This window comes from Micropterus salmoides, unplaced genomic scaffold (assembly GCF_014851395.1).
Source record: "Micropterus salmoides isolate LMB-PRFRI ecotype aquatic unplaced genomic scaffold, ASM1485139v1 Ms_hic_scaffold_8, whole genome shotgun sequence".
Taxonomy (NCBI): domain Eukaryota; kingdom Metazoa; phylum Chordata; class Actinopteri; order Centrarchiformes; family Centrarchidae; genus Micropterus; species Micropterus salmoides.
In genome coordinates this window covers 34,353,292-34,381,115 of record NW_024044570.1, presented here as the reverse complement: position 1 = coordinate 34,381,115, position 27,824 = coordinate 34,353,292, and the positions used below count along the sequence as shown (strand labels likewise).

The 27,824-nt window shown below is 39.7% G+C and overlaps 1 protein-coding gene across 2 annotated transcripts in view; it reads right to left on the bottom strand.

Moving 5' to 3' along the window:
- Positions 1 to 1,133: 1,133 nt before the first annotated feature.
- Positions 1,134 to 27,824, bottom strand: part of LOC119893432 (septin-7-like) — a 52,139-nt gene continuing 25,448 nt past the window's right edge. Inside the window, exons 4-14 of one of the 2 annotated variants that reach the window (XM_038705566.1) lie at positions 22,682 to 22,782; positions 22,007 to 22,141; positions 16,957 to 17,074; positions 16,482 to 16,574; positions 15,872 to 15,968; positions 13,855 to 13,866; positions 8,781 to 8,832; positions 7,365 to 7,490; positions 7,061 to 7,196; positions 5,419 to 5,564; positions 1,134 to 3,540 (exon numbers count right to left, since the gene is read on the bottom strand). In XM_038705566.1, the coding sequence (XP_038561494.1) occupies positions 3,501 to 3,540; positions 5,419 to 5,564; positions 7,061 to 7,196; positions 7,365 to 7,490; positions 8,781 to 8,832; positions 13,855 to 13,866; positions 15,872 to 15,968; positions 16,482 to 16,574; positions 16,957 to 17,074; positions 22,007 to 22,141; positions 22,682 to 22,782 (1,056 nt within the window). In that variant the 3' untranslated portion in view covers positions 1,134 to 3,500. The remainder of the gene's footprint in view (positions 3,541 to 5,418; positions 5,565 to 7,060; positions 7,197 to 7,364; positions 7,491 to 8,780; positions 8,833 to 13,854; positions 13,867 to 15,871; positions 15,969 to 16,481; positions 16,575 to 16,956; positions 17,075 to 22,006; positions 22,142 to 22,681; positions 22,783 to 27,824) is intronic. The other variant, XM_038705567.1, reaches the window with a different exon arrangement.

Genomic DNA, 27,824 nt, shown 5'->3' with positions numbered 1-27,824 from the left:
CCTGAAATGGCAACAACATCCACTCTATTAAGCATCTGCCAGTGACTTAAGTTGTTGTAATTATATTGGGATGTCTCTTAGCATTGCTATGAATACGCAGATGAGCCTGCAGAGAGCAATAACAGAAGAACATAATACAGTGAAGACATATATACTTTAATACCCTTTTTTATGATTATAAATATTGTTTTGATAAATCCCCATCCAGAAAAATTCAAAACGTTTAACTAAGTTTTTTTCTGTCCCTACGGTACTAGTCACACAAGTATGTAGTAATATTTCGCCCTGTCAAAACATAGTGCCAGGTTAACTTAAACAAACAAAGGTACAACAAAGCAACCAGCCGTGGAGCTGGGGACCAGGAAAAAGCAAGCGGTCAAGCCCCGCAACAATCAGGAAGGGGGTGGGTTTTATGCAATCTGGAGACAGTGGCCAGCTACCTCTGATCTGCCTGATGGCCTCAGCTCCACTCCACCAGGAAGTTCACCCTGCAACAAAACACAGACACAGAGACACATACAAACCCTGGAAGAGGCCGTTACATACATGTGTGAATTGTTTATTTTGCCTGATTCGGCATCACCACCCTGAAGTGTAAGATTTTTACTATATGTGGCATCAGTGGGATTCAAACCCACAACTTACCTTTAAAACGTCAGTCATTTAGAAACACGTGTTTTACATTGTTTTGTCTTAAAAGCGGTCATTATGCTCATTTTCAGATTCATAATTTTACCAGAACAGGTTTATATGGTTTAATTTTCAAAAAATACCATATTTTGCTGCTAGGCGAGCATTATGAGGCGTATGTCAAAGTGATACACAAAAAGCATAATATGAACTCTTTAAGTGATTGTTCCAATGACTTATGTTTAGCTGTACTTTTCACCTAAAATTTCATTTCATCAAAAAAAAAAAATATATGTTTACCAAATGAAAACTAAATCAGTTGTTTCGAATGTAAGATTTAATGATTTATAAGTAGGAGTTTATACTCTTGTACTCAAGAGTTTTGAAACACTGCGCCATACTATTAATATAATTGTAATTACATAATAGTGCCAAAACAACAGAAAATAAACTATAATGGATTACTGATTTCATGAATGGGTTAGAAAAGAATACTTGCACACTTTGGGAGTTAAACCATAACTTTGTCAACTTTAATATTAACCATGTACAGTTAGAGAGAGAACACAATAAAACAAAGGAGAGAAGCAGAAAACAGTGTACATATAAAAAAAAGAAGAAAATATTACAAAAAAATCCACCTAAACTTAAGTCAATGTCAACTTGTTGTTACTGGAAGGTGAGTGGTTCACAAGCATTTCAAAGAAAAATCAGTCCCTTCTTTTAACTTGTCGGACCACAGAACTGCTTTTCTCTGCGCATAAGGAGAAAAAATATCATAACAGAGCGGTCCTGAGAAGGTGTACTCATTGGCATAGATGTATACAGTATGTGTGTGTATAAATGTATGGAAATGTATTCATGGTTCTTAAGACAGGTTTTACATAACAGGTCCCGTTCTGTTGTTAATCCTGGCAATTAATAGTCTGAAAAAACAACAACAAAACAAACAAAAACAAATTAACCCAAGAAAAAAAAAAAAAGGCCACTGAGCAGCCTCCAGTATGTACACAATATATCAATTTCCATCATGAACAAATCCATACGTAAGATTTTCTGTGCTGAAGGTACGATGTGTACCTTTAGCATTTATGTTTGCAGGCAGTCTGAAAAACTATACTTGAAATAACAGATTAACCTACGAGTCATTTAAGAAAACTACAAGGGATTTAAGGAATTGTTCTTCAACCTTACATATACTATTATTAATATCATCATCATCATACGAAAATAAAACATGATAACTCTTGGAAAGGTATATTAAAGTTTTGAATGTGTCACAGCTCACTTCTTTCTAACTCTAAATTGAATTGAAAGTCCTGCACTCAAAATATTCTGTTTGAGAGAATAGCAGAGGAGTAATGTCTTGTTGTGTGTGGAAGCATTTATTTATGTATAATTAGGTGAAGTGGAGGGTCCGGGGAGAAAGGAAGGTCAAAGGAAAATCTCTGCCCCTTTGGTGGGAAAATCTCCCAAAAAGCTGGACATTGGGGTTCAGACCAATGACAACATCCATCACTTACATCACAATATAAAACATCTGGAATCACTGTCACCTGTAAAGTTGTAGACACCAATGAGGCTTTTGCATAATATCTTCCTATTTAAACAGGAAAACACACTGTTCCACACAAGTATCTTCTCCCCCCTCGTCTGTCTGTCTGCCTCAGATCAGACAGTATCTATGACGTCAAACGCAGCATTTCATAAAACACCACCTGCTCACACTCACGCACACACACAAACACACCACACCTGCCACTGCCCTGTAAATCCTGGTTAAAGGCCCGGCCACATCAACATTCAAAGTGGTGTATTGGGTTGGGAGGGCATTTCGTTCTCATTAGCTGTGTTGCACCATGCACTCCTATTTAACCTTCTCGGTCAGAGTATAAAATAAAAGAGGAATGGTTTGTAAACAGTTACGGGGAAGGAGTCGACTTTACAAATCTGTTTTTTTGAAATGGACATGTTTGCTTACAGAAAGTATGTGTTGTTAGTGACCTGATTGTCTTATTCAAAAGAATGAGCTAACGGATTTGCAAACTAACACTTAGCGAGCTCCTTCTCAGAGTTGTTTTCCACCTTCTGTAACTGTACTGAATGAAATGATGTACAATCCCAGAAATGAAACGTGGAGTAAACTCAGGACTGAGAAAATGGAAAGAAGTTCAAAAAGCTGCTGTGATTAAATAGCACTAGCGGTTAGCTCCACATGTTTCGCTAAGACTAACTGATTAATTTTGCTGTGCCACTTTCTGCTGTGACCGGGCCTCGATCCCTCCTGACTCCTCTCTCCTCAGCTGAATCCCGATTCAGTTACCTTCACTCACATACACGTTCCCGTCTCCTAACACCCTCAATGAGGTCTTTATGACTGAGTATCATAATGCGTATCCATCTGTGTTACACTTTTGAGAACAATAAAAGAAAGAGTGTCGAGGAGAGGGATAGTACGTCTATCTGCAGATCTATGGAATATCTAGAGAACATACAACTACTACATGTGTACTAAATGGCTATGCATGGTCCCTGCCATGTGTTAACTCCGTACTGTAGCTCAGAGGGACTCGGCCTTCCCCTCATTGTCAGGAAATATAGGAAAATATAATTTCACAAAAACATGCATTCCCCATGAAAAGAAAAGGTTTCAACAGACGGAGTGAAACCCTGCAGAGAGACTAGCACGTGGGCTGCGTGGGCATTTGCATGTGTTGATGTTTGTGTGTGTGTCCATGTCACATGTGGTGCATGTTTACATGTAACACAGATGGATGTTGTGGAATGCTATATCTGTTTATTTGTGTTCTCAAGGGATGAAGAAACAATTAGTTTGTGTAAAACTGAAGGAACATGTCGCGTGTCTCTCTTCAGAAGATTTTTCCTTTCTTCTTGTTCTTTTCCATCGTCCTGTGTGAGAAACAAGAGAAGTGAGAAGGTTATTTCACTAACTTGTACAATAACATGGAAAAATCATAATTGGGCTTTACAGGCACCTTGGTCTTGCAGCTATCTGAAAAGGGTTTGGTTTGTGAAGAAGTTTGGAGATTATTGCCTCTATGCCAATACTGTAGAGATGAATTTACTGAGTAAAGGCACTGACTTGATGACTCTTTTCTGCTTGTGCTATCTGTTAGCATCTAACATTACACTGTATTGTACCTTGTGGCCAAAGTTGTCGCTGTTCAGGAAAAGTTACATTGGCTCACTTCAAAGGTGCTTCAGGTGAGATTTGTTTATTGTGTGAAAGCAAAGTGGACTGACCACAAGATTTTATGATATAAGAAATGTGACTTTTGCCTGAATTCATTAGCTAGACGACAACTAAATCTAACTGCTGACTGTAAACTGTCAATGAAACTATCTGTCTAACTGATACTGCAGGATATCCATGATCGTTTTGGATCTTCAGAAGAGGGTTAGGGCCACAATTTATTTGAGTTTAAAGTCAGAAGCCAAATAAATTTTTCACTAATCCCTAAATCCTCTTCTGTGAGTAACCATGGGAACACCACAAGAGTGCAGGGATTGTCCCTGATACATCACAAAGTGACACTGCGTTAAAACAGCAGTGTGTTGAGCTTGTATTGTGCTTTAAATAGGACTTTGGGACCAAATGGAGACCGCACACCCTTATATTCATCCGTCCATCATTATCTGAGACACAGATTGGCCTTATAATGCTAAGTTTAATAATAGATTTCTTTGTAAAGGTTCTGGTTTATTCAAGTGCCACATAACTTGCTGTCAGTCACTACAATACGGTTTCTCCATGTGGGTCCATGTAGCACTGGCTGTGCCTCCAAAACTGTCCAATCAGTGAGTTTCCTGCCACTTCATATTTACTCCTCTTTGTTGGTTTGTAAAATTGTCAGTGTGAACATGAACTGGACCAGAGCTAAAAGGCCACCATGACATTTTTTTTCTCTCTCTCTTTGGTCTGAACACTGTACCCTCTCTCCTCCAGATAATCCACAGACCTCACTGAACAGTATTCACCAGCTATTGGAGACACGGTGCCTAAGTGTTTACAGTCAGAACTCTTAATTTTTAATGTTTTGAGCAACACACAGGAAATTCCATGTACCTTTTTTTCACATTTTTATCAAAACCAGAGATTTAGAGTTTTCATGCTTTATGGAATTGTCATATATCTATTGATTGTTACTACAGTAATGTGTCACGCTTCCTTCCAGGTATTTTTAATAGGCTATTAAACTTAATATGTGAAACAACAAAAAAAAGTAATATGTACTGATCAGAATGAAACAATAAACTTGTCATGTAAATAAAGGAGGCTGTCAGGTACTCTGGTGCAGAAATATTGAACACTGCATTAAAGGAGTAAAAGTAATCACAACTTAATTCACAGCATTACTTTTTAAAGTCTCACACATCCATTGTGTGTGTGTTTGATTCTGTGACAGCCAAAAACTCTAATAAATAGCAGAAAATATCTACCAAATGGTCATTTAAGATTTTTTGCCAAATGAAGTGACTGTTAATTGTTGCTGTTTGTGATTGTAACCTCTAGAGGTCAGTGAAGGTACCAGATAATGTACGTCCATATCCCAAACAGGAAAGAGAAATGTACTGAAACTGAAAATGTGTCCCAGCACTAACAAAATATAGTTAATGTCTTATTGTAGAAAAATCCAACGATGAAATCCAATCGATTGACAATGCCAACAATATTGTCAAAGGACATTTTGTATCAGTAGACATACAGCACACTTGAAAAAATGAACCAATAGCAAATTGGCAATCAGCTTTTTGAGTGTTACTGACTTGGAGGCGTCCAGTTTCTGCTGCTCGAGGATTCTCTGCTGAGCCTCCCAGTTGGCCTTCTCATCCTCAAACACTCGTCTTTTCTCCTCCAACTCTTTATATTGCGCCTCCAGGTTCCTTTTCATCTGTTCGTGGCGTCGCTCCAGCTGAGGGTCAAAACATTAGAAAGACTCACTCTCAAAGACAGGAAACTCAAATGTACACCCACTGTAAATGTCAAAACTCAACAAAACTAGAGCTGAAGTCTTTTGTAAGGGATAAGTATGTAAGATAATGAGCCGACAAGTCCCATGTTCCCTTCAATAGCACATGCGATCACCATCAGTCTTTTATTCACTTGTTTTTGATCTTGTTTTTCAGTTAGCCTGAAATATACTTCTTTCACCATTTCTCAAGGCTAGGCTAGGAGTTACGAAAATCCCGACCAGTTCTGTCCCCGTTCCCTCTGTCACAGAAAAAAAGATGTCTGCTCTTTATCGCTGTCTCTTTTGATTTTATACTACTTCTTGTGACTCCAGTTATTTTCGATGCAGTTCTGGTCACATTTTCTCTCTCCTTTCTGTCTAGCTGTTCATCAGCTACAGATCTGATGAGCTTTACTGAGGCTAACGCTGATTCAAACAGATTCATGCAAACAACAAAAGTGTGAAATAGTTCTTTTTTAAATCTGACAAAAAGAACTGTACTAGCTTTTCCCAGAGCTTTCCATCATGTCTCACTGTCTGTGTGTGTGTTCAGTTGTCACAGAACTTGTCTATGGTTATTTTATATGACAACTGAGAAACTTCCACTGATCAAGACTGATATATGTTAAAAGCTCCAGAAAAAGATAGTAACCTTTAACCTTGAGTTGAAGCTGGAGTGCGGGATTTTTACAAATGCCCATGCCAAACAAGTTGACACAATGCTGATTAAGCCCATCACTGCCAGGTAAATCTGGCAATGTACAGGACTTTTCAAATCTGGTGTCTGTGGCAAACCGGTAGTGATGTGTTTTATTCCAACGTAGTGTAGCAGTAGCAGCAGTTCAGTATGGCAGAGCCTATACGTCATATGCATGCGACCTCTGACAAATATAACAATTGTAAGTCGCTTCGGATAAAAGCGTCAGCTCAATGAATAAATGTAATGTAAAAAGTCTCTTGGCTCAGCTCACCTACAAGGCTCACAAGATTCTGAAAACACCGGCGCAGCGTCACTGATGGCCGAATAGCTGTTTTAGATTCACAGAGAGTTTAGAATCTAAGCACGGTTACATCTCTCATGTGCGACGGGATGTCACAGGGTTTTGACGTCATTTTTGGGCCTACATGGAACCATGGTCCATGCAGGCTTTGGTCGCCTTCATTGTTTCAACTGTGGCTTACCCCCTCGGTCATATGTGCGTAGACAGTATTGTGTAATTCCTCTCACTGTCAGACGGAGGAGACAAAAGTTCCATACTACAGGTTTTGGATTATTTTTTATCAAACTGCTATTTCAAGGTAATGGACACCTGCCAGCCAATCACAATCAAAAATGTCCCATGAAAAGCGACAGTAGAGAGCTGCGGGTGAGTAGTGATAATGTGATTTTGCTGGCCGCCCTGAATGGTGACAGTGCAAAAACTGTATCATCTTTTTTATCTCTCACACAAACCCACCTCCGCCTCCGAGTCCTTCAGTTTCTGCTTCTTCTCCTTAACCTTCATTTCGAAGACTTGCTCCATTTCGGCCTCCATCTTTTTCATTTTCATGACGTGTTCTCTGCGCTCCTCCTCCATCTGTGCCAGGGGACTCCTGTTGAAAGAAAGACAGCGAGTGACCTTTACTTTCTTGTGAGCATGCCTAAGGTCACCAATAAATAAATAAAAACACAAAAGGAAAGCTGGAACAACAGGCTGCATATTCAACAAGTAGTGTGTTCTCCGTCATTAAAATGAGAGAAGTTTAGTAACTGAAGCGTACTTAGTGAGCTGTCCCTTGGTTTTGGAAGTGTCCACTCCATTACAGGTGACGGCAGCAAGCTTCTTACTGCGGTAATTCTCATAGTGGACATTGTTGGTGACATCCTTTAGATCCTGCATATGGGTCCTTTGGAAGTGGGAGGACAAAGAAAACAAATCAGGTAAAGGTAAGCAAGAAGGAGGACGAGTGGGAAAGAATAGGTATAGATAAGGGAAGAAGCTAAGGCTACAAATTAATTTTACATTTAATAAACTTTGACTATAGCCACACTAGCGTCTGAGACAATATAATGCATGTACTGTAAACTAATGTGGCCATTAAAAGAAATGTGTCAGCCTCTAGTGGCCTCTCTGTGTAAAACAGTGTCATTCATCAAAAGGTTACACTCTGAAAAGTAATTTAGGGGACCTGTTACCACCACTTGATTAATATTATTTTTATGAGTTATGTTCAAATAATTATGTTGGTAATTTCATCAACTTAATTTTGCATGCAATTTGAACTCAAATGGGTTTACAACTACTTTAGGATTTCAAGTTCACTCCCCTACCCACTTAACATGCTTGGACAAATTAAGACAGTAAGACAGCGTTAGTGAGCGAACTTGTCGGCTGAAAAGACTTGATGTAAAGCACATTTCAAGGTCAGTAACACTTTTGTTAATGTGATTCTGCCAGGTGTATGTGTATCTACTTGACATTTAGACTTTGCGTCAACAGTTGACATATAGATACTCTGTCAATCTAAGACAATTTGTTAAGTTGGCCTATATTTAAAAAGAAATGGGCTGGGTGTGAAAATTATATAAATATGAAACCTCTACAAAAACAGGGTTGCTAAAACATTACAGGTTACGCCCATGGTCATGATGGGGAATGTGCCATGTCCTCACCAAGACTGTTTTTAATACTACAAAATATGGAGTGCCTTAGATCACATCTATTAAGAAATCACCCTCAGGAAACTCAGGAAAGAGTCAGATCTGCACAAAGTGTCGCTTTCACTTGCAGATGTTGTAGCACCAGCACAATCTCCACAGAGAGGGTTACAATTGTTTTCAACTTAAATAGTGTGTTCAAGATTATGCTAATTAAGTAAAATGACTTTAAAATAATGTGGAAAAACTAGTGGGGGCAACTTAATTATAATGAGTAATAAACTTAAACACCTGACTTTAAGCTACCAAAAATTAGGTAAGTGCCAATAAAAATTGTCTTTGATTGTAGAGGAAAAGCTAATTACCCTAACTCAATAGTAGTAGTAGTAGTTTGTTTGTTCAATATAATTTCACCAGAAGTTGTCATGACAAAAAGATTGATGCAAACTGATGCGTTTTCCATTGAGACTAAACATTTGTTTCTAGAGTGCAGAAATGAAGTAGCATTCGTGAGTGTGGGAAATTAACGCGGGTCTCACCTGATCAGCATGTTGCGCAGCACAGTGAAGTCGCAGTGTTCCCCATTCTCCACTGCAACACACAGGGAGGGAGAGAGAGATAGAGAGAGCGAGACAGAGAGGGGGTGGAGAGAGACATACATACTAAAATTACTATACACAAACACTTATCATGGCAGTAATCACAATGATCATTATCTGGTCTAAAGGAAAACTGAGCTAGAAATAAATTGCAAGCATGACTATCTGAGCTTTTACAGGTATTTTTACAGGCCGTCCTACAGGTGCTAAATAACTGCACTGAACTCTTTTTACTGCATAGATAACATAGATGAACTGCTACATCGAGAGGCAGTCCCAGCAGAAACACACGTTAACGTGTTTTTAGGTGAGTAAGTTCAACACAACTGTAGTGTGTGTTATTTACATGATTAAACGTACACAGTGAAGTGGTAATATAGAAAGGTTAAGATATAAGCAGAACACCACCAAGTTAAAATGAATGTTCCTACCTCATGGTACAAACACACACATATCACCGTATGTTCAGTTCATTCATTCGTCAGTTATAAAGGGAGGGGTACACGGAGAGAAAGGTATTTTCAGGTGTAGCCAGTGTTTAAAGTACGAGGAGGCATTGTACAGTGTCAGTTGTAGTAGCACAATAACACAAAACAAAGGGCAGAGGGACATCAGGCCATGATCACATAGGACGGTTTTAATATGAGCACATGGCTTTCATTCTCTCAGGCAGGGTTGCAGCAGGTTACTCAGACAAACGTGTCTTAGCTGAGTAACAGTTGGGACAGCTGAGATGTTCAGGTGCACCTTCAACAGCAAACAATGCCTGTGCAGTTTAATATCAGAATCATTTGTTTTGTATGATAGTGTGATTTCTATAGTGTAGAACATATTGAGAAATCTTCTAAATGGTTGCAAATGCAAAGTTAAAGTGGGGCTTTAACAGATGGCTATATTTTTCTGGAAACTCCGGCCTGCGTTATTTGGATGTGTGTGAAGTTTAGGTTTTATTGTGATATACTATATATAATTTCTAATCATATGCAACAACTTTTGACAAATGTATAAAATATCCTGTTGCACCTGTAATTTTATTTATCAAAACCCTCCATGTCCTTTATATATATATTATATGTTACTGTGATAGTTTGTTTGCTTTTAAATAGGCTGTGTCACTGTGCTTATTATGAAACAGTATCACCCCATCAGCGTAACTGCAGTTAAAAAGTCACAAAGTGCAACACTTGAGAGAAAACAGTGTTTTAACATGAACACACCTGTCCGAGTATTATCGTGAGGAGGGCTGAACGATTTGGGAAAATAATCTGATTGAGATATTTCTGTCAGATATTACGATTCGATTTGCGATTTTTTATTGAAGTTTTGCTAAACTGCCAGTCTACTTTTTGACAGAAGCAGCGTAAAGCAGCACAGAGCAGATGAACCAGGCAGGAAGTCAGACAAAGAACGACAGGGAGATTTTTTAAATAAAACTCCCATTGTAGACTCCAGATCGTACATCAACAATAAACACAGTTAACAAAAGAAAGAAACAGTTTAACTACGTAGCCTACCTAACCATTGTAGAAGCACAAAAATCAAGGACAACTGAACAAATAAGCAAAATCTGAGCAAGTCAGCAAATTCAGACAGGCAAAACGCTCTTATTCTGAAATGCTCCATGTATATGTAGCGTTAGCCTGCAGAGAACGGAACGGGCTCAAAGAGAGCTGTTGTCTGTTAACAACATGCTAACAACATGTAGGCTGAACGCTCCGCTGCTGAAACACTTCAGTGTGAGTTGATGCCGGACAAAACTGTCGGTTTGGCTGCCGCCATTATCCCACGTTTCCCTCTACTTTCGTTTGTTGTTGTAAAATGTACACGCCCTGTGTCCGCGCATGGAGTGTGATATTGGGGAGCAGGTCTGTCGCACAAGACCTGCCTCGTAATCCTTTATTTTTACGTCCCTGTCTGTTACAAGGACGGATAAGAAGGTTTAATGCAACCTCTTAGTGTACAGTGGGTTTTCTGAAAACAATAGTGCAAAGACGTGTGACACTGAACAGTAAAGTTGTGGCCAAAACAATGAGCTGAAAGATGCTAAAATGCTTCATAAAGCTGGAGGATTTTTTTTTAAATCGCAGACCTGCATCTTACTACACTTCAGCATGAACTACAGTATGTAGCTTTCCACATAACTTCATAGCACTGAGATGTGACCTGCTCTGTTTTAGTAGCGGTGCTCGCAGCTAAGGTTTGTGTTTCAGCACAAGAAAAAAAGCCTCCTATCTGATCATAGCCTTTCACTGTTGGACCCCAGAGACGCCATATAGTTAGAACAAACAAGAGTTCTTGGTCAGACAACAGTTAACAGAACTGGTCTCATTTCAACATGGTACAGTTAGATGAGTTTTCATCTCAACAACAAAGACATGGTTACAGGGTCAGATGGGATTCTGGAAAAGGACTGCAGATAAACTGCTGCTGAGGATGTATGTAGTGGATCTCCAGCCTCCTCTTCATCAAATACGCTGCTCCTTATTGGTTAGCCTCCACCCCACTGGCAGTCAATCATCATCAGGGGAGCGAATAAGGAGGACACCTTACCATTGATGAAACTTAAGCAGTCCTGCCCCTTGGCCTCCAAAGCCAGCCATTGACCTCCTGTCTCTTCTAGAGGAGGGAGCTCTGACGGAGGGGAGGGGTACGGTTTTTCAGTTACTGTCTGCGCCCAGCGGGGGCTAAATCTGGGTCTGGAGCAGCTGGGTTTAGTATAGCTCAGGCTTGGCCCCGTTCGAGCCCACAATCGGCCTATGTTTGGCCCAGATTCAGCCCAGATTTGGCCCGGATCAACACCATAACCTGCATGTGTCCAAGCTGACTGGCTAAAGAGCGCAGGGCTTGTAGAGGGAGTGTGGTGGTTGGAGGGAGTGTTATATGAGGATCTATGCATGACCAGCTGGGAGTGCAAGTCTCAATGAGGGAATAAGTGGAGGAGCTAAGTGGGGTCAAGGGTCGTAGGAAAAAGAAACTTTGTAACTTATAGTATACAGATCTTATTTGTTGATGAACAGCAGAAAACACCTGATGCATACTGTATTTTTTTATCCAAATCATTTTGTTTTTTTATTTGTCAATTACTTTCATCGCAAATTGTCTCAGCTCATCAGGTGTTTTCAGCCTGAATGCTTAATCTATTAGCAGTGTGTGCATGATGGTGAACTGTGTTGGTTTAATGGATCAAGAGCCCACAACGGTTTTACTTAGAACATGCATAAGTGTGCGTATGTGCAGGATGTTTTGCACACAGTGTGTTGCGACAGTCTTACATTAAAAGTATGCCAATGAGTGAAAATTCATGATACCAAGTCACTTGTTACCTTGATGAATTAAATGAGCTGCTACATGCCCTTTTGGAAAACACTAACTCACCATTAACTGCTCATGAACCTATAAGCAATGCGTTAGGATGATGTATTCCCACTCCTTGGTCCAGTGATACAGCGAGGCCTGTACACCGTTTTCACCCTGCACCAACACAGCCAATTCAACTCTAGCATAAAACAGTGAGCTGAATCATGTGGTGAAGCAGGGCTGACATGAAACGGTACCACAGTGTGGGATACCATAGGATCAAAGAAGGGAACCACAGCGTTAGAGTGATGTTTCTATCGCAGCTGTAGCTTCAGCACCAAACAGCCTCTAGTTTTCTCCATGACTATTCACAGCATCAGACCTGGGGCAAAACATGTGAGCATATAAAAGCTTTAACCCTGCTGAGAACCCCAAACAGGTTTAAAATGTTAAGATGTGTGTCGAGTAAACCTCATCAAATGCGCCTTGCAGGATAATTCCTGTTTATTACAACCGTGGTCTTATTTTTGGATTTTTCCCATCATTGCTCTCAGTAATGAGAACATTGCTGGGATCTGGCAACGAAATGATCTTGCCCCATCAGACTCCGTCACTCTGTTCCCAGATCTCAGTAATGATTGTGGAGAGTACAGTATTGTCGTAACTGATAGAAATGTTAGTCAAAGCTATCTAAATAAGTTGTAGTGAACTGGAATAATCCTTTAAAAACATACAGTGAGGTTTTGAAAGATTGTCTTGCGGGTCGACTATCAAATTAAGGGTTAAGAACAAAGACAACAAAAATAATTATTCATGTGTGGCCCTTTTGCCTCACAGTAACAGCTAGCATACACTATAATGAGACTGTTTACTCTTCCTGAGGTATAAAGAATTTCTTTAAAATGACTCAAGGATTGAGACGATGAAGCAAATAGGTTTATGTAGTGGGGTTTTCTCTGATGTGGCGGGGTTCGTCTTTCTCCTTGGTGTGGGTGGATCAGTGGGGATTTGTTCTGTTTGATGTATTGCACACAATATCTTAATACTTATCAGCTAACATATACATATCTGTAACATTGTGTGGTGTAGGTGTGTTTGGTACAATGACACTGCTGTTCAGAAAATGGATTTGTGGCTGCTTTCTTGAAGTGTTTGTTAGATTAACCAGGGCTACTGCCATACCAATTCATGTGCAGAATCACATGTGGTGTGTATGTGTGTGTACATTGAGTTATTCTATAAAATATGAGACTCTAAATTATATACTGTATTAATAATTGCCACTAAAATCTTTTTATAAAAGTGAAGTCTTCTTACTGCAGCCATTCTCACTGTAGGGGTTCGTTCAACACAGTGTATGAAAAGTGTTAGCAGAGAGAGCAGGGACAAATGTTTTACTGGGAACACATGAATGATTTTGGTGTCTATGTTCTTTTGTATTTCAAAATATAATACGCTCACAAGTCTGTGCTCTTTGTTGTTTTCAAATGTTTCCAAAATATGGTGTATTTCAGTACTGAAGTTTTAAAAGTATTCAGCCCAAGTCTGATTAGAGCATTGGTTTGACCATCAGCCTAATGATGAGACAGCACAGCAACAGAAAAGTGGAGGGAAAGGAGGGCTGGAGAGTTTGGGGGCGGGGGGCACTCTCAGGGAGGAGGAGGAGGAGTAGGGGAGAAAATGAGGCTGAAATAAAGTGAAAGATGGTTTGGTTTACCAAAAATGCCCTCTGTCAGTCATGGAAAAGAATAGACAAAGAAAAAAGAGAGAAAAGAAAGAATGAAAAGTGAAAGACTGATAAACGGTCAACCACAGAGCAACAAATTACTTTATATAAGGATATATACAGTAAATCATCTTCCAGAGGACTTTAAAACAAATGAAAACTTACTTAACTTGCTTACTTAACTAACACACCAGTAAGAGCAACAACAGTTCATCGTGGCTAATGGTGAAAACGTGGCAGTCTCAGAAGTTGGTTGGGTCAGTCAGTGCTTGCTGCCATACTGAAACAACATATCCCATATTACACTAAATCTATCCTCCTTTTCCAGAATCCCTATCAGGGTCAGGACCAGCACTACCAAAGAGACTGTGTGCATGTGAGTTTGCTTGCACTGAGGGGAAGACAGTTGGGTGTATAAGGTAGCAATGTAATAACTGTCAGATAAGTTCATACTTGTCAAAATGTAACAACATCTTTAGGAGCACTCATTTATTTCCCATTTCCAAGAGAAAAAAGATTGTAAACCCTCTAATAAAATGTGGAGGTTCTTTCTTGACCTTGGGAACACATAAGTGATAAAATATTCTAAAGGCAAAGTTCAGTTCATTAGCTATTCCAGACGCTTTGGCAGTCCTTGTCACTGCTAACCCTCCATTCACACATACAGACTCAAAAAGTGACAAGCTGCCAGTCACTGTGAACTGACCCTCGAAAACTGAGACACTGAGACCTCAAAAGGCGTTCAGCGCGGCAACGTGGGAAAGTTCAACTTTATGCAAATGTGCACTGACCGCTGGGAGCAACTCCACCACATAGGAGTCCTGGTCAGTGGCTTCTAAACGGTCTACAATATAGTTTTAAAACACTACCTGGACATCAACAAGAAAAACAAAGAGGAACAAAGTAAAAGGCAGCCTGACTGATCAGTAGGAGTTGATACTGTTGATAACAAGGGCATGAAAACTCACAGGCTTCCCAGCTGTCAACACTCCCAATTATTGTTGTTTCATGGGGCCAAGCTAGAGGTGTGGGGTATTAAACCACGGTCCCTGTTGTCTTCTGTGACCCCACTGGATGACGCTTGGTTTAAAATCAGATGGGATTAAATCCATTAATATCCCCTTACTGCATATATTATGTACATTTCTTTGATGAGTAATAGCAGGTGCGCTGTACGACGGGCAGTGTGAAATTTGTAGGTTGGTAGCAGTCTGTGCGTGTGGACTAGTGACAGTGTGTACATGTAGGTATGCACAGTGTTATTTTGTATCTTTTAACAGCAGACACTGTATGTGTCCAAGACAAATTTCTTTCGGGACAATTAATTTTATCTTACAACACTGTACCTCTCAAGTATTGACAGAATTTTCATGGACACAAAAACCAAAATGAACCCTAGCTGAGACTAATGTTGAAGAGCATTACTTTATTAAAGTCATGGTTTAAATGTGGCTTTTAATTTTTGTTGTCCAACAATTATGAAATGAAAAAACATCTACTAAAATTAATCTATTTTAAGAAGAATCATTCAAAGCTCCAGCAGGTGTATTAGAATCATTTTGTGCCATGTGGCAGGACAACACTTTGACTTTGGTCCAGAGTACATTTTGACAAGTCATTGTATTACCTGGTAGTTAATACATTCAGTGGATACGGGGATCATTGTGGAAAACATGCACTATGTCGCACACTCTCAGGGATATCATGCTTCATTCATCATTGTAGAAATAATACTGTGACTGCTGGACAGTCTCAAACACATCAGCTTTCAAACGCCAACATGCGTCCTCCTCTCTCTCACATCTGTCATCGTCTGACCAAGGTGCAATGACACACTGTCCATCAAATGTCTTTCTTAGAAGAAAATGCTTAAACGATGCGCCTCGTGAACTTTCAAAATGTGCGTACACTTCGTTTTGTAGTTTATTTTCTAGGCCCTTTCAGTTTGGCCACAAAATGCCAAAAAGCCATGTCCTTCCTTTCCGGCAGTGGACCTGAGTGAACCTACCTTCTGCCACGCCCCACGGGTACTGGCGACCTCTGACCTTCTTGCCGTTCACCTCGATTACCACGTTGCTGCCGACTACTGCCAGTGGCATCTTCTCCTGGAGTGGAAAGACAAAAGACTTTTTTTTCTTTACTGTTCTTATGGCTCTTTCTGGAAGGACTGCTGCTTACTGCTGTTTGAAAGACTGCTCTTCCATATCTTATTGGTCACGGTTTCATTCCAGTTAATTGCGTGCATCTGGGATTACTTACTGCTAAATCTCACTGCAGTAATGATGGCCAACATCTAAATGATTGGGGGGGTTATTTCACGTGTGGTACTATTCGTGGCTGTTGCCAGAGGCAGCAGTTACTCAGGCAGGCGTGACATGGACGATGATCCCTAGTGAAAGTTCTTCAATGAGCTTGTCTATAAAGCTGGTAATCAGTTATGCAATTAGGCTGCCAGGCACGGGGGAATTGGATGGAGGCAGCTGCAGGGGCTGAACACTGACCAAAGGACAAACTGACCTTTGGCTGTCTGCGGCTCCATTTAACTGTCTTACGGCTGAGAACAATCACCGTACTTAAATCAAGTTTTAGAAGACTAACAAGATTGTGTGGTCCATTACCTTGATCTTTCGGATGAGCTTGTTGTCCTCGTCGTCCTCCGTGTCTGGGAATTCATAAATTTTGATTTTGTGCTCCTGTATCTCTTTCATAATCTGACAAAGGGAGAAAGTAATCAGAAGAAACTAATTTTAATTTGTCTTTTGGGTTTAAAATCCTTTTACACTTAAAAGGAATAATTTGACATTTAATGCTTATTTTAAAGATGTTTATTAAGAATAGAGCCAGGCGAGCTGTTTCCACCTGTTTCAAGTCTTTATGCTGAGTAGGCTAATTCCCTCTTAGCTCTAGCTCCATACATGACGCATAGAAATGAGCGATATCGATTTAACTAACTCTCTGAAAGAAAGCTAATAAGTGTACCTCCCAAAATGAGTAAAATAAGCCCCACATGTGTGACAAATTGTTCTGTCTGTTAACCTTGGTTAGACAGAGGTCTGCTTATCCCAATGATGTGACACATCCATACACAAATACCTGTTTTTTAAAAAGCTGGCACTCCTCTGGGGTCAGAGTGTCGGCTTTTGCAATAAGAGGGATGACGTTGACCTTGTCATGGAGTCTCTTCATGAACTCGATGTCCAGCGGCTTCAGACTGAAGGGTAGACAGAAAGAAAACCATAAGAACTACAAATTTCACCAAAACCATCAACAAATCAACGGAAGTCTATTTATTTTCTACATAAAGTCATTATTTCTGTGAACAAATAATTCATTGACAAGAATGAATCTAAAGAAAATGCCACAGTGGGCTTCCTCAGTGCACAGCTTTCCAAATGGAATGCAGTTCAGAGGGTCACCAGCAGGGGGCCAAACAAAACATGTACATGTAGCCCAAGAAGAAGACACAATGAGGCCAGTTGAGTGTGACTGACTTTTTGTCTTATGTGCTCTTCTTCTGTGGTGACAACTAATGCTTCTGTCTTGCTGGGCTGATGACAGATTGTCTTTGTAATACTCCCATAGGCTCTCTGTCTCTGTCTGAATGACAAGTAGGACTCGTATTTAGTTGTGTGGCCAGAAACAGAGCTCTCATATGGCATGAAGTTGGTGGGCTGTTTGCAAGTGTGGGCAGTGTATGTGGAAAGTGAGTATGTGCTGCATAATGGGAGAAATTTATGTAAAAATATAACTGTACATGGTTGAATACTTGTATCCAGTTGTACCCCTATGAATGCAGTTATCTTTATATATGTACATTCAAATGATGCCTGCTATGTGCGGACATGTGTGTCTGCGTGTAATGAGAGTGAGTAAAGGGGATGCTGAGATACTCATTCCACAAATGCAGAAAAACAAATAGGGCGACAAAACAGCTGTCAAGTGATTCACTAATTCACAGAGGGACACAGAGACCGTAAGACCAGGGTCAGGCCCGTGTATAGTGCAGGATCAGAGGAGCCCTGGAGGGAATGCAGTCCCAGAGAAAACAGGAGTCAGATTGTCTGGTCTAAGCAGGGGGAGACTGCATGAGATACTGACTGTCAACGCACTTATGTGATCTCAAAAAGTTACTCTTTTCAGTAAATCATAAATCGTCTTTACACACTGACAGTGATTTATCAACCTAGCAGCACTCACTGCTGGTTGTACTGACTGTTGGAACTTTTCCTTTATTCTCCCTTTGGTTTCTTGGGGTATAAAACACCACAGACAGGCTAAGCTTGGAAACATGAGCATGCAGTTTACTTTTAATGCAGGATTTATAGGATTTAAAATATGGAAGCAGCAGCATGCAAACTACATTTCTGCAACTGTGGGAGAAGGTTTGAATGTGTACACAGTCTGCTAGGAAACTATATAACAGCAGAGAGACAGAAAAAGAACAATTATCTGATGGATAACTAAGATTTAGTGACTTGTCAGTGCCTCAATGGTTAGACTGAATTTCTATCAACAATCTTGGAATACAAGATTGGGGCATGCCACAGCCTTTTATTGACATTTATAGAGCTGTCAAATACAGAGAAGTGTAGCAAACTGATGTTCAAACTCACTTGCACTTACTGCACTGTGCTGGGCAGAAAACTCTGATTTCCAGATTAATGTATTTTAGGTCCCTTTAAGACATGCGCCTCCTACAGCTGCAATCTAATGAGGTCTAATGAGTCTAATGAGTAGTAATATTACTCACAACTTCCAACCCGACACAAGTCTAAACTGAATGCAGTCAAATAAACATAACGACTGCAGCATCACAGCAGAGAAATTAAAGACACGTCTAAATTCACAGTAACATCTAAATTCACAGTAACATCTTCTACACTCAATGATTTTAAGTTGTTAAAATTCATAATAGTCGTTAAAAATCATTTGCCTCTTACATAAGTGGCTATGCTACAGCCATGCTAGCTAGTCTCTGTGTGAGACAGCACAGCTCTGTTTTGAGCTAAATCCTAACATGCTCGTAATGACAATGCTAACGTTTAGCATTGTAGCTTGTCATCCCGAGTGGGCGTGAATATCTGCTCCAGTCAATCCATCCTTTAGTTATGGGGATGCTTGTGGACCGAAGTGGTGGACGGACGGACCCAACGGCCGACAGGCATAACCATCCCTTGAGCCAAGGTGCGTGGCTAGAAATCCCTCCTCAAACACTTCCAATACTCTCAAAAACATTTATAGTTACTCTTTACATTTCTAAACACACTTTCGATGTCTTGTGTATTGTTCCTCTTCTTGTCCCTGGCTAAATGTGACAGTAAGTATCAGATTTTGATGTGTGCCTGTCAGAAGAAAAAAAGCAGTTTTACAGGGGGAAGCTGAAAACAGAAAAGAGGCCAACTGCCTTATCAACAGACAGCAACACGTTCATACGCTTTCTGGCTGGTACTAGTGAAGAATTTGCACATTAATGTAAGTTTAAACACTTGGCTGACTCAACTCTGCAGATTTAAACAACCCAGGGATGATTTAGATCACCATCAGTAAGCCTGATGGATCTTGGGTTTTGTGGAAACAGAGCTCCACATTTTAACTCAGTCTGGCGCTGCAGCTATATTGAGAAACAGGGGATGTTTCAGGGATGCAAACACACACACACACACACACACACAGAGACAGAGTGTGTTTGTCTGAGATGAGAGGCCTGTCTCTGTGAGCTGCTCCGAGCCTCCATTCTGATTGGGTGATTCAGTGATGGAGAGCAGAACTCTACTGAGCATGAGCAGAACTGGGTTATATAACCTTTGTGGGTCACAAGCACTGGCTGGCATAGACACACACACCCTTTTGCTTGAGCTTTAGCTTGCATATCCGGCAGAGGATCTCCAAGGCAAAGAAAGGTCATAGGTCACATAGGTTTACTGATTGGCACAGCACTGTCATTTGGACCAGTAGAGATGAATGTTGGTTATTGTTTATAACACATTTGAATACAAATAGCCTCGAAAAGGGGGCATCTTGACCAGAACAAAACCATCCGCCCACTTGCCAAATGCTGCTTCTAAAATGCTGGCTACAGAATGTCTTCCTTCTCAAGGTTGGAACTATGATACTGCATAAAATTATAGCCATGGAAGAAACTTAAAGCTGCTATACTCAATATTTTATGTTAACAATGGATCAAATGACTACTTTCTAATGTGAAAGGGGTCTCTCGTAGTGACTGACCCACAGAGAACCGTCACCCGACCGTAGTTAACCTCAACGTTTTAGCATCTTTCAGTTGATTGTTTTTTAATCACCCATAACTTTACTGCTGATTTATTCTCCTCACTGCTTGAATCAGTTTCCAGACGCAGCAGGAAGCTGTTTTCAACAAATACTCTAATAAACCCACTACCTGCTCTAGGGCTGTGCGATCGGATTTAAAATCTCATATCCTGATAGGATCATTTCATATCACAATAACGATACATATCCCGACATAGAACTTGTGCTGTCTTTACAGTTAAGTTAATAGTTGAATAAGTTAGAAAACTGAGCTTAAAAAGTTAAATTAGAGGGGTTCATGCTGGGTGCTGCCCTCTACTGGTCAGGGTAAATAATTCAGTGAAGCACACTTCAGTTGAACACAGACAGGCAAGAAAGACAGTGCTGGATTCATGTTGCTGATTGTATTTCTGATACACTTCAGCCTCTCAGACTATGTGCCTGTAAGTGATGTATAAATAATTTTCAATCATCTGTAGATGTTGTGGTAGGTAAACTGTGTTTTCATACAGTAGGCTACAGTGCTTGTTTTACACTTTGATAGGAATTGTGTAGTAACATTGTTATGTGTATCATATGTAATGTCTGTATGCATATGTTCATGTTTTGGGTACTGATTTATATTCTTATTCTGTAATGTTTCAGTTTTACAAAACAAAAGAGGAAACAACTGATAAATGAAATAAAAGTCAAGCCTTGTGTGTTTATTGGAGGACTTTTGAATGTTAACTGGCTGTCTAGCTTTGCACAAGAGATCGCATTGCAAGGGCAGCACAGAACTTATAAAAAATAACAAATTTAATGAAATATCATGAGTTACTGTTGGAATTTCCAACATAAAAGGTGAGGTATGTAATTCTGGAGAAATCCAATAACATGATGTACAGTGAACAAAAACACAGCAATGTAACTAACGTTAGCTAAGTTGTGATGTTAGCTAAACTCTCATGTTGACTGCAAAGCTAACATGAGAGGACAAGACGCTCCCAGAGAAGCGTATCAGCTTCAGACAGTGATACTCACAGCTCTCACGCTGCTATAGCTACTGTTGAGAATATTTCTTAAGGGGCATTGTTGATATAACAGGGAAAGGTAAGACAGGTCCTAGCTTAGAGAAATTTAGCTGACCCCATAAGTGTTTTTTGACATTCTAGCTTTGGGTATTTAACAGACAACAATAGACTGATCCGTGCAGACTTTTTTTGAAGTAAGGTCCCATGGTGGTCCACTGGAAGGGGAGGGGCTTAGGTTCTCTATATCCAAGTTATAACCAATTTAAAACTAACTTTACTGTGGTGCAAAGCGTCATTCCTTTGCAAAAATATTACTGTAAAGTGTAGAATTTGCAAAAACAATACAGCATATTTGTAAATGATAGACATTTTTCTATCGTCAAATGATCTATATCGCCATATGGTGCTGGGCACAGCCCTAACCTGCCCAGCACCATATGGCAGACAGACAAAGTTAGCAATTAGCTGATGAATATAGTGGAGTATTTCGCAGCTACAGCGCCAGATATTTTTCTCAGGAGTTGATTTTTGGTGACCAAAACAGAGCTAAAGTTGAGTGAATAATGGACTTCCATTCATCAGGTGGCCAAAAACACAACTCCAAATACATGCTAATGTTGCTCTTTGTGTGCAGGATGAGTAAATAAGCAAATGTTTGCTTCATCAAATTTATATATACAGGCCATTTATCATTCACCTTTGCTTTAAATACTTGAGATTGACCTGGCCTCCTCCCAAAACGATTCAGCTTGAGGTACTCAATGAGGCATTATTGGGCATTGATTTATCTCATTATAGCCTCATTTCGTCTCACCATACTTGACTCTACCTTATTACACCTTCATCTAATGCAGACCTACCCGTGTCCAGAGGGCGCAATGAAGTATAGGCAGCAGTGGACTCTGTTGTCTGGCATGGATCTGCGGTTCACCCTCGACTCTGCATTGAGGAAGTCCTCGCACTTACTGTCAATGTAATTTATGACTGGCTGCCAACTGGGAAGATGGAGAAAAGACATCAGGCAGAGAAAAGAGGACGTTGGTTAATAAAGAACATATGATCATTTGGTAAGATCAGAGACGTTTTATAGAGGAGACTCAATCACATCCTCAATACAACTCTATAGGGAAAGCCCAAAGCCCAATCGTGTGGTTGCTCTGACTTAAGGGTCTGTTTTACTTCTATTGCTCATGTGTGGTAGTAGTAACGCATGCGTACTGGAAGCATAACTGGTTCGGAAAAACGCTGTTTAAACCTTATTTTGGGGTTGTCAAAGTTGTCAAAGTTTTTCAGCGATTTTAATTAGATTTTACTGCTGATTCTATTCATGTAGTTTTTATGTCCCGGTGAGCAGTGAAAGTGCAGATCTGGCGCTCTCCCCATTCATTCAGATAGGAGCCTGGTCTTGTTAGTCTGAAATAGCTGCCCGGCGGCATTGCCAAGATGGCTGCTGAGTGGCATGACTTGCCTATATGGATTTTGGTAAGATCTAACTGTTCACATGTTAACACTTTGATTATGCCAGCACTCCTCACCAGTTGCTGTTGTCCACTGCATCTCCAAACCCTGGTGTATCGACAATGGTGAGTGTCAGTTGAACCCCTCCTTCCTTAATCAGCACTTTGGACTGCTCCACCTGAAAACACACCAACATTCACACCATTTAGTACACTATGGATTGGAGTCAAACATACGCTTTACATCTAAATCCTAGCTGTTGCAGTGTTCCAGTAATCTTTCAGTATTCGTGTGGATTCAACACTTTGTAAATGCAATTCAGAATACAATTTGGCAACACCAAAGTGCCCACCCACATTGGCCTACATGTTTAATTATGTGACACTATCCTCTCCCACTCATGACACTGATGATGCATCATACACTGCAAGTGCACCCACACAGCCTGCTGGGAGATTGAGAGATACCAGTATCTGCTAGTTGTAATGTGTGTGGAACGTTAACTCCTGAAAGAAGCTAATCCTGGAAATGACATTAGGTGGCAAAGTTCAACTTCTTAAAGAGCAGCTTCACACTAAATCTTGTATGGGAGGAAAAGCACTGCTGCACCGACCTCTATGGGTTGAAAGCTTAAGAATGATCATACACACGGCTGACACAAGTGAGTGTGAGGTATTTAAAATTATGAAAGTGATGACCTGATAAATATTACTTCAGTTGTTTAAGGTCTGAGCTGTCAAGAGTTTTTTACCCAAGCAAATGTCAGCTCAATTACATACTTTACAATCATCTGCTACTACACAACAATATTGTAAGAAATAATATAGATGACATGATATTCACTGTGATGGATTGCCTCTCAAGCTCAACTATATTTACAGTCACTTATTACACTAACAATTGATTCCACTCCAAAGCTTTCACGGCGCCAGCAGTTATTTGCCTTTTTCCAGAAGAAAATCAAGTAATGCTCTAGATCAATAAAATAACAGCACCTTCAGTGCTATTCATACTATGTCATTGTATATATTATACTATACCAATACACCTACCTCAGGTCATAAGCTCATAGCTCTTATCTATTTTTTCCAGCATCCTTTGCACTATGCTCCATCACACTGTGTACATGTATGCATGTATGTGTACATGTATATCATATCCACCTTCTACATGTACATAATGAGAATAGTTTACTCTTGCATCTTTTGCACTCTGATCACTGTACTATTTGTCAATATGTCTATATTGTTTTGTTCATTGTGTGTATATTAGTGTTGTCTATACTGTAGTTTGTGTCTCATTTTATTTTATTATATTATTATTGTGTTATGGTATTTTTGTATGAGTAAGGACATCATGAGCATTGTACAATCGTATGTGTACACATACCTGACAATAAAGCTGATTCTGATTCTGATAAAATTAATTAATTAATAACAAATCTTATGATGCCTTGTACTCCACACCCCAGAGGTACAGGGCTAGATAATGTTTACTCATCCTTTACTTATCATAGCTTAATTTTACTGATGTATAAAAAACAGTCTGAACTCACTTTTGAGTGATGTGATGTTCAGACTGAACTCACTTTTGTGTGATGTGATGTTCAGTCTGAACTCACTTTTGTGTGATGTGATGTTCAGACTGAACTCACTTTTGTGTGATGTGATGTTCAGTCTGAACTCACTTTTGTGTGATGTGATGTTCAGTCTGAACTCACTTTTGTGTGATGTGATGTTCAGTCTGAACTCACTTTTGTGTGATGTGATGTTCAGTCTGAACTCACTTTTGTGTGATGTGATGTTCAGACTGAACTCACTTTTGTGTGATGTGATGTTCAGTCTGAACTCACTTTTGTGTGATGTGATGTTCAGTCTGAACTCACTTTTGTGTGATGTGATGTTCAGACTGAACTCACTTTTGTGTGATGTGATGTTCAGACTGAACTCACTTTTGTGTGATGTGATGTTCAGTCTGAACTCACTTTTGTGTGATGTGATGTTCAGTCTGAACTCACTTTTGTGTGATGTGATGTTCAGACTGAACTCACTTTTGTGTGATGTGATGTTCAGACTGAACTCACTTTTGTGTGATGTGATGTTCAGACTGAACTCACTTTTGAGTGATGTGATTTTCAGTCTGAACTCACTTTTGAGTGATGTGATGTTCAGACTGAAATGGTGACCAATAATGTAAAGATCATTTATTACGACACATGGCTTAAAATGTGCAACCCCCTCTGTCTATTCCATCTCACTCTTCAGTCACATATATTCACTTCAGTTCTACAGATCCATCATTTCCTGCAGCTCGCCTGCTGTTCCCTCGCTTCGTCGCATACTTTCACAAGGCCATCTAGTTATTTTAGGATCACCCTTTTAACTCAAAATACAGCCCTCTCGCTCTAACACAAACATTCTTCAGCTTCCACAAACCTTTAGATAATCTGTCTGACTTTACAGCTGAGCATATATATCACACACCGCAGTCAGTTGACATATGTGAGCTTAATTGTGCGTCCAGCGTGTGTGTTAAAATGTGTGTTTGTGCTGTAAGTGTTTGTGCGTGACATGTCAGCCATCTCAAAACCGAATCTGCTATTTCCAACGTTTCTGCAAAGAAAAACAGATTGGGAGAAAACCTCAAAAATGTCGTCAGTCTCAACACCATCATTTAAAAGAAATCTGATCTGGGGGAATGTGAGTGAGCGACAAAGAATGAGAGATTGTTCTGGAATATAAATACTCTGACCCCGTCTCTTCTCCGCAGCTCCAGACCACCGCACCCGCAGCAAACACACTTACACACACTAACTGCTACTTGCAGGAGAGCATGTATGCCCACATTGCGCTCATGGGGTTCAGAGGAGGTTCGATGTGAGCGACAGACCGAGAGAGAGCTGGGAGCAAATGGTTCTTAGTGTTTTCTGTCTCGCCAAAGCAGAGTAAATTTAGCACTGTGCTGGTGTGTAGACTGGAACATAACAGAGCTGCTGTTATGTGGAGATGCAAAAGATACAGCAACCACCTGATTTGCTTCCACAATCCATCATTTAGTAGGGGTGGGAAAAAAAAAAAAAAAAATCGATACAGCTAGTATCGCGATATTTTTCACAGGAATATCGTATCGCAACACGAAGTGAAGTATTGATCTTTTATTATATAAATTGTACATGAGAAGTTTGTTTTTTGGCACTAATAAAATTGCTTTTTCAGTCTACTCGAAAAAAAAAGTTTTGCTTTGGGGACACAATTTGAAGTTGGGAAAAAGATACAATATTGCAATAAATCGCAAAAATATCGTATCGTGACATAAGTATCGTGATAATATCGTATTGTGGGGGCTCTGGTGATTCCCACCCCTATCATTTAGGTCACACTGCATGAGGGCAAGGATACATGCAGTGTGTCCCCCCCCCCCCACATCGTTACTTTGAATTTGTTTCTATAAAATCCTTACATTTACACATACAACAAATACACTTTGGTATTCTGGTGCATAACAATAAAGGTAGAAAGGTAGAAAATTATAATAAAGATAAAGAGTACAAAGTACAGCAGGTCAAGTAATCATAAATACAAAATTAAAAATAAGACATGAAAAGAAAAAAGAATAATAAAGGATTTGTAAAATATGGCTATTGTTTGAATTACAGTCAGTGCAGGGATGTGCAAAATATTTATAATGGATTTCATTTTACGATAGAAGTCAAATGTTAACTTTTCCCTAAATGCAAGAAGCTGTCTAAGAACTAACAATCTAAAATTGGCAACATTCTAATTGAAATCAGGAACTGTCCAAGTGTCAACTCAACATGGACAAGGTATTTTGACAAAATAATCTTAACTTTCTCTGGAACTTTATTTTCTGCATCCCACTCCTGAGATGAATGGATTTGGCTCAGTTGCTCATGAACGTGGTTTAGTTAGTGCCATACTTGGGTCACGTGCTGACAACTAGCTTTCAGGCAGTCATTACTACGGGGCTACGGACATGTTTCACAATCAGTACCAAAATATGCTGAGGTTCAATACTCAGCCCTAGAACTCTGGACCTGTCTTTCAGGCTTTCTTTTGCCTTACCTCAAAAATGTATCGTCACATTAAAACTGTCCTATAATGTCTTAAACATCTGACTTCAGAGACAGAAGATGAAAGATGTGTTAGAATGACTAAAGTGTCATGACAGTACACAGGATTGTACTTGACTCCAGTCTAATCTGATGTTTATAATTCAAGGTTTTACTGAAGCTGGGTGCTATGGCATCAAGTTGTCTCTGTTCACAATTGAAAGGTTAAAGGTTTGGTTCACTCAAGCTACAAAAACACATTTTCTCAATTACCTCTAGTAGGGCTGGGTGTTAAACTTCAATACTTTGTTGGTACAGGCCGAAATGTGCACCAAACTCTGTCAAGTACCTAAAGCTGGCCTGATTAATTATTGTGTGTTTATGCTGTATTTTTTAGGCAACCATTTTAAGAAACTGGCAACCAATCCTAGAACATGTTAAATTTAGGGACAGCAAACTGCAAAACGTACAAAAATAAATCCATTTTTAATATTTCATACATTAGTAATATTTAAATATTGCTGCTACACTCTGAACCATAACCGTGCATTGGTATAATGCTAATTAGTCACATTAGCTCCCAAGAGCATTTCCATTTTCTCTGTTCTGGGTGTTTAATTCCTGCCTGGGATAGTGTTTTAGAAATTGCACATTCAGTAAAGCGTTACAGCAAAAGGAAAAAATAAGTAGTTCACATAGTTTATTGAAAAGATGAATTTAGACCAGTCTCAAACAATCCCAAACCAGCAGTCTGCAAACCGTTCCTTTTTCCTATTAAGCTACAACAGCTGTGACAAACTGCAAAAACTCCAGCGAATCCATTGATAGCAGTGACTCCATGGGAACAAACCTATTTCGCTGCTAAATTTTGCCATTTTAAAAGTTGGTGTGACCTTTGGCCTTTGATATTGAAAAAATACTATCTAACCATGTTGATAGTTTAGGTTTACCTTGTCTGTTTTTGATATTTCTGCCTCCACCTCAGTACAGTGAAGGTAAAATTAAAGAAACTCCATATCTTTATCGCTGGGCCTCTTTCTGCAGCAGGAAGTCGTTTAAATAAAAACTGCTGAGAGCAAGACTGATATAGTTGCTTGAAAGATCCTCTGCTGTTCACTCCCATTGTGTTGGGGTAGAAGCAGAAATCTCAA